This window comes from Hydra vulgaris, chromosome 05 (genome assembly GCF_038396675.1).
Source record: "Hydra vulgaris chromosome 05, alternate assembly HydraT2T_AEP".
Taxonomy (NCBI): domain Eukaryota; kingdom Metazoa; phylum Cnidaria; class Hydrozoa; order Anthoathecata; family Hydridae; genus Hydra; species Hydra vulgaris.
The window spans coordinates 37,754,018-37,762,500 of NC_088924.1; the positions used below are offsets into that span (position 1 = coordinate 37,754,018).

The 8,483-nt window shown below is 29.6% G+C and overlaps 1 protein-coding gene across 1 annotated transcript in view; it reads right to left on the reverse strand.

Annotated features, from left to right (window-relative positions):
• LOC136080362 (mucin-2-like) overlaps positions 1–8,483 on the reverse strand; it is a 200,982-nt gene that overhangs the window by 138,180 nt on the left and 54,319 nt on the right. Inside the window, 2 exon segments of the mRNA XM_065796978.1 lie at positions 7,183–7,374; positions 7,477–7,540. Coding sequence (XP_065653050.1) covers positions 7,183–7,374; positions 7,477–7,540 — 256 coding nt within the window.

Consider the following 8,483-nt stretch of genomic DNA (forward strand, 5'->3'; position numbering starts at 1 on the left):
TGAAAAAAAGTATACATTAGTTTTTTACAAGCAAATCAACTTAAAAAATCAACATGCTCTAATTTCCCAGCGTTAGCTAAAATAGAGGATTTTAATACTAGACACATCTTATAATCAACTAAAAAAAAAGAGAGACTTGGAATAAAATATGTAAGTTGTTGAAAAACTCAAAACTATCCAAAGAAGCAACTAAATATATAAATGTCGATCTTGATAGTTTCTTGGATATAATTACATACAACCAAAATATGCACAAAGGCTGCATCATTTTGCAAAAATCCAAAACAAATGCAAAACAGGTGCACATGTTGATTATTCATGTCCTCTGTTACAAAAAGTTCCTTCTTCTTTGGCTTCATAATCAAAGACTTAAGGTAAAAGAAATTTCTACAATCAATATCAGTAAACAAATTTTAAACTTCCTAGAAAAATTTCTTAGCGTTCAAAAATTACGATCACATAAAATTTGTTACCTACTCAAATTGAGGGGGTTTCAAACTTTATATGGTCATAATTTTTGAACGCTAAGAAATTGTTCTATGAAGTTTAAAATTTATTGATAGCTATTAATTTAGTTAAAAATATTTTATCAACTTGCTCTCTGTTGTTGTTGAAAAAACTTCAACAACAACAGCTGAGCTTTTTTGTTACCAGGCTCCAATCATTACATTTATTTGCAAACCATCCTTATTTGACATAAGTATAAGCATACAAATGTTTGGAGTTTGCTCTGTGTCAGAAATTTAACTCTCAAACAAAAAATGCTGCATCGGCCCCTGTATTTTGATTTGCGCGATTATAAAGAATCAATTCGTCTACATAGTAGAGAAAAATTAAAAAACAATTGGAAGAGTGATAGAAAGAGGAAAAAAAAAGAAAGAATAAGTTTATTTTTATATATTTCAGGTGAGATAATTTAGTATGAATGAAATAAAGTTTTTAATTACTTTACTGCATTGTAAAAATAAATTTTTTTATAGGCAAGTAATGATATATATTATCAACGCATATCATAACAATTTGGAATCCTAAACAAGTTTTTGATCTTACAAAAGAAATGAACTATGATGCAACATACAGTATAAGCCTTACACAACCAAAGAACAAAGCAAAAATAGACCAAAAAAGGCAACAAGATGCTTAATAAAAACTTGGAAAGCTGGCACCATAGGTTACCAGACACTTGGAAAAACCAATTCTAAAGCAAAATTAACTTTGACATATGAGGCAAAAAAGTTTTAATGTTGGTGCAGCAACTAAAATCATTTTTGTAATAAAAGAATTATTGCAAGTTTTTTTATCCTGATATTTTATACTTAAGTTTTACTTACAGTTTATTTACTATAAAGAATATCACGTATATCCGCTAAAGTTATATTGATGTTCTGTTCATAGACTAATATGTCTTAAAAAGACACAGAGGAGTTGCCTATGTGCAACAAGTCATAAAAATATTGATTTAATAAATGAATACAAAGTGACAAAAGAGAATGTGAAAAAAGCTGTAAAGAAATGGAAATGTACGAAAGTAAAGAGCCAAAAAAACTTTGTTGACAAATCCTTTGATCAAATCCTTAGATATTCTATTTGTATGTTAAGTCACACAAAGTTGAAACACAAATTGCAAATTTTGAGAGACAATACAGGAGCAATAATCTTAAACAAGGAAACATTTGTCAATTGTCTAAATGAAAGTTTTTAATCTGTATTCATGTCTGAGGGAGACTCAGTGCTTTCGAAATTTGATAAAGTAATAAATGATGTCATTGACTAGGACTGGGGAGTGTGTTAAACTCCAAGAACATAAAAATAAACTGGAACAATTGGATGAAAACAAAGCAATAGGCAGCGATATGGTGAGTCTGTATGTACTTAAAAAAAAAAACATTTGAGATATGATCAGTTTGTAAAAGAATATCAACAAATTAGTCGAATGGACAAGTATATGGTTTATGGAGTTAAACAAAGAGAAGAACAAAGCTATGCACATTGGCAAAAAGAACCCTCAGACCATCTATACGATGACAGAAAATGGCGTTGAATAAAAACTAGGCAAAATAACAGCAGAACGAGACCTTGGTGTATTGATCTCATTGGACATCAAATGGCATTGCTTATGTAATACAAGAGTACAAATTATTGAACAATATAGATCGCATTACGTGGCTTAAAACACAACAATTTGCACTGTGATTACAAGCAAATGGTCCAGCATAAGCAAAATGATGACATAATCTAAAAATTGAAAAAGAAAATGTCAAGCATTCTTTGTCTCAACAAGTGTTCTTTAGTAACCGTATTGCAAATGAATGGAATGCATTACTAATTCATGTGGTGAATGTGCAGTCTTTGAACTCTTTTAAAGCAAGACTTAATAGATTTTTATTATAAATTTTTGAAATGTAACTCTAATTTTTTTTTATGTATAATTTTTATTTTTAACAAATTGTAAATTTATTGTAAGCACCTTTTGCTGGTATTGTCTCCAGCAATAGTAGAATAGAGGACTTAAGTACAAAGGAAAGTTGGCTTTTGTTTACACTCACAGGTCACACCGATTCTGTTCCAGAATGGTATTCTTGAAGTGAGTTGTATTTATTCAGCTACTTAGCAAGCTTAGTGTGACCAATGAATGCACAGAAAGAAATATTAGTTTGATAGAAAACTTTGTTCACACTTCCCACAATCGGGATCAATGAGAGAACATTCCTTTGGTAGTCATGGAACATAGAAAGCTAATAACAAAAGATATGTTGCTATTCAATTTTTGACCCTATTTACACCCATGTCACCTGAATATACATGTTTTTTACTTTTTACTTGTTTTGTTCAAACTACTATCACAGTATTTGTTGATTACATATGAGCCCATTAAGCTTATATAGAATCTGTATGTTTACTGAAACAACACAAAATGGACAATATTTATAATGAACCTTAAAGATACTGAGCTAAATTGTAGCATAATTGATTTCACCATTTATGAAGATATTAGAGATCAAGTTACCAAATCTTTATCAAATTATGCCAGTTAGAAAATGGGTAATCGAACTCTGCTTCATGTTGCTGGACAGTTTTTATGCAAAATCAACATAGGAATTGACTCTTTAAAACATTAAGTTATGAAAGGCAGAAACTTGATTCACTCAGAAACCCCTGGAATTAAAAAAAAATGAGGTCAGCAATAAGTTGCCAACCTAAAACTGTTAGAGGTCGGCATCAGGTTGGCAAAAACAATTTTAGATAAAAGGGTTACAATAAAACATAGAAACAATGTAGGCGATTATTTGCCGACCTCAAACACTTTTAGGTCAGCAGTTAGGTCAGCATTGCCAAATGCCGACCCTAATTTTGAGGACTGACTCAAATTTTGGGTCATATTTGGGACTTTTTCTGTAATTTTGGGTTATGAGCCATTTAGTTTTAAACTTCACTGTGGGTATCATCTGATCAAGTTTGAGAAGAAATTAAGAATTCTAATGATCAAACAGTAATTTGAAGAGAAGTTCAACACCAAAAAATCAATTATTCTATTTCAAAATAAGACTAAATAAAAAAGATAGTATTGAACAAAAAAGAAATGAACTCTCTCAAAAGTTTCGCATATGAAGATAGGATTAACAAACTTGTTACAAGCAAAGACTAACTTCACTGCATTAGATTCTGAAAAGTGCTTTCAACCATTAACTTAATTAAACCATAAACAAAATCATACTGAAATTCATAAATATTAAATTTATAATACAATGTACATCTGATTGTTTTAATAAACATTATTTTCAAATAATTTTCTTAATATTCTGGCTAAAGCCTGGATTAAAATCCTACTTAAAGGGTCCACATTAGGCAGTATTCTTCCAAATATGTACCCCCTAACAGCCTAATGTTGACCCTGGGTTCACATTAATAAACTGCATATTTTAGTTAGTTTTATAACCTCAGATAGCTCCAGTTAAGTAAATCATAGATACCAATCAAAAGAACTTCTCAGTAGTTTAAATTAACAAAAGTTAATTTAAACTACTGAGTAGATTTTAATCAATAAAGTATTAATAATTAAAGAAGATACATATGCAGTTCAAAAACATTACTTTTTAAAAAAAACATAACCATAACAAATAAAGAGACTAGTATAACAACGCCAATAAGCATCACTAAAATATTGCATAGTAAGACTAGCTAGCAAGATTATGTTCAAGAAAATATACAAGTAGACCTATGCTTGATTATTAAGAGCTTAGTTAGACAACTATTTCAGCCACTTTTTAATTGCCAAATAATGTAGGCTCCTCAAACTTTCAATCAGTTAGCTTACAATTTTTACAAATAAAGTGAATATCCTTGCTATCAACACCTGCATATGACACTTCATCCCACTGAATACAATATCCTTAACATTGTATCCATGCATCAGTCAAACTAGGATATAACTCATCACAATACAAACAAGAATCATTGGTAAGTGCTGATGCAGATTTCTTTTGACATTTTACAGAGGTTGAAGGTTGATTACAACAAACAGTTTCTAAGGTTTTTCTGTTGACTTCTTTTTATTTGTTATATATAATTTCTTTGAATTTTTAGTGGCTGCTGCAATGATTTTCACATTTTGTCTGCTTCTGAATTCTTTTTTTTCCATCACTGCGCTTTCTTTATCATCTTTCTTTTTTTTTTTTCTAAGGCATGTTCCTTAAAAAGCTCCTGTGTTTTATTTATCATCATTCTTTTTTTTTTTCGAAGGCAAAGGCTACTTTTCGTTTACTAGAAAAAATTAATTTGTGTCTAGAACTATGTGGTTTTGGTATTAAGCCTATGATTTTAGGTGATACAGTAACTAAAGATTTTGATCCTTTTTGCTGTGTCAATAATATTACATACTGCCACAATATCAGAGGTTTGTATGGAAGATTTTTTTCCTGTATTCGAATCTATTATGACAACTACATTCTCTATCGAGTTTGGCAATGGTATGCTTTCTGACATATGTGCAACTGACATGTCTAGTGCTTTATTATATGTGATTGGTTATAGCTCTTGATTAGATCTCTGCTCCACAAATAGTGATATATCACTAACATTTATTTGTTCTGGCAACTTGGCAATCACTGTGGCTTGGTCAGTAACCTGCTCGTCAATTCTTAAAGCTGTGTTGCCTTGTATTACAAGTTGAGCTGCAGCTATCACTGTATCATTATCTACAACATTAGCTCCTAAAAAATCGGCATTCATTAATTTGTGTTTGTCAAACACAAATTTGAAAAAGAGAGCAACCGTGGCGCAGTGGTTAGAGTTCTGGCTCAGACCCCAGAGGTCTGAGGTTCGACACCAGCTCTAGCCCAACAAGCGATATTGGTAAGGAAGGAGGCGTGAACTGTTAAATGCTCTCCCGCGGTGCTCTGTGATAAGACCGTAGGACTTCTGGGAGCATAAAAAACTAAAAAAAAAACAAAAACAGATGTATGCCAGCAGCAGCAAAACCCTTATTTGCATTGTTAATATTTGAAGCAATACAGTAAACCTCTGCAAATAACCAAGTAACATGTTCTTCAGAAACAGCTTGACCAGGATGATTTTTCAGCCAAAATGATATGTTTGTATTATAATGTGAATTCAGACTTTTAAATAATGAAATGCTGAGTGGCTATAGCTTGTGTGAGCAGTGTGACTTTCATTTTGGTTATATAATCTTGAGAAAATGATCAAACCAATTCTTGAAAACTTGTTCATTGATCCATCCTGACTTGTTGGCATTACCAACGAAATCAGGTGGAGCATTGTCTATGAGATAAGCTTTCATATTGACTCTTCAGAAAATAAATAAAGGAGGCACATAATGACTAGTAGCTGACATGCAGCATATGATAGTTACATTTTTGCTTCACTTTGCACTTTCAAGACAACCAACACTGTTTACCTTGTTTGGCCACAATTTTTACGGTTTTCTGGCAAACTTTTATTTTATTAAATCCAATTGCTTGTTGTATTAAAACGCTCTCTGGTAGACATATGGACAGTTAACTGTGACATTTTATGAAGCCTTTAAACCACTTTCCTCTTGCACATTTATTTGAATGGCTAAATCTGTGTTGTAATTTATTTTGTTCACAAAATTTATAAACTAAATGTTTAATATCCAATAGATTTAAACCATACAAAAAGCCAAAATATCACTGGGGTTTACATTAAGATTAGGTCCACATTAGGGCAGTTTACCCAATGATTATCACAAGCTATTAAAAAAGACAGTAACCTACTTCCCCGAATTGATGAAAGCCTAGTCATTTTTATATATATATTTTTATAGAGCTAAATTACTGTCTCAATTTAATATCACCCGCCCCCCTAACCTTTTTTTTACCCAACGCTACTTTAACATTTCAGCAAATGAACAATTTGCTTCGTGATTATATGTACGAGAATTACATGATATATATTTAAATGATACTTCAATATACTCTAAAACATTCAAAGAATAGCTCGAACATTTCAAAATAATAATAGATAAATTACAAGAAGCTGGTTTAAAACTGAATATACTAAAATGCACCTTCAATACAAATAAAGTAATATTTTTAGAACATTACAGTACCCATGATGGTAGTAAACCAGATTCAGAAAATATCAATTCAATGTCCAAAAATGTGAGAGGATCGAGCATTAATTAGACTGCTTACATACTATACAAGATTCATCTAAAGATTTCATACTTTGAATTACCATCATTTATTGAATAAGGATTCCAAGCATTAGTGCAGCTATGCTACACAAGTGTATAGAAAATTAGAGTGGTAACTAATGAGTAGATAGTCTTGATCTAATTCATGTTTCCATCAGTTTTAATAATTAAATTTCAATAATATTAAAATTTAATTTTCAAAATATAAAGCAACTTTTAATTTAAACATTTCTAATCTACATTGCCAATAATGAAATGATTAATATAAAATAATGAAGCTTATAAATTAAAAAATTTTAAAACTAATACAAGCTTTATTAAAACTAATTTTTTTTTTTGATAATTAGAATAACAAGGATATGGATTAAGTAACCCTTAAATTTTAAGGGGCAAAATAATAAAAACTATAAATTCAAAATATTTTTAATTCTATTTATAACATATTTTTTTATGTTTATACATATACGCTATGCTTGATATTTAAGTCCACTTTAAAAATATCCTACCTACACAGTTGCTGTTATCATTAAGAATGTAACCAGGCAAACAACTGCACGGGTTTGACAATGTATCATTTGTTGAAGCAATGCATTGTTGATTGTTACCTTTGCAAGATGTGTTGGGGTCGCAAACACAATTGACTCCATTTGGTAGTGAATCACAACTAAGATTTGCATTACAAGAGCTGCAGTTACCACCTAATAAAAATGTTAATCATAAAAATATTAAAAAGATAAAAAAAAATTTTGCTACAAGTAATATACAAAAATACAAAATAATGCAAACAAAAAAATTCTAACCGACACTTAAATAAAAAGATTTCAGTGTAGCATCAAATGATGGAGTTGCTGATGTAATTGTAATCTAAAATGTATTACTTTATTATTTTAATTCAAAATGTATTAAGCATATGTTATTGCAAAAAAAATTTAGTAGTAAAAATTTAATAGTAGTCTAAACTTGTCTAAAATTAACAAGGTCCTTGTGATTTACTTTAATTTATTATAGTTTCGTTTAAACACTTTGAAGATAAAGATTCACTTAGTTTATGTTAATATTTAAACATTCCTAATCTAAAATTTGTATTCAACATACAAAACATACAACCATGTTAAAAATTAAAATTCATACACCTCTGTTTTGAATTTAATAAAAAACACTGTAAAGATTTAACAAACAAAACATAAACCCTATATGGATTGAATACAAAATACAAACAATTAGATTGCTTATTTTATACTATTTAGTTTATGTATATTCACGTCCTTATAGACAGAGAGGTCAATAGTTGACGAGATTTTATTTTTTTATTTGTTGTTAACCCTCTCAACTTTTTACTTTAAACCAAAATCATTAACAAACAAAGTACAAAGAAATTTGAGAACTTACTTTTTATATATATATTTTTTGTTAGTTCACCTGCTCAAGGCCAAGAAGGCAACTACTTCCTTTTTAAACTTATTTAGGAAGTTGAACATTGAAGATTTTTATATATTTGTAAATTTTATATACTGCTAAAGATTTTGTAACCCTTTTATGTTATTAAAAAATTAAAATTATTTGTATAAAATATGATAAGTAAAGTATATTCTACTAATATAATTTACTTATCAAAGTAGGGGAGAGTGGAGAGAAGTGAGAAACATAAATTTTTTTTAAGTTAACTGCACTATCTTTTTTATTTGATGTATAAACTGAACCAAACAAGTTTTTATAAGTAAACCTTCTTTTTAGGCACTGATTTATTCCCCTCAGGTTTCAAGCCAATTACAACTAAGTATATAAATTTTTGGTTTTAGAGAACTGT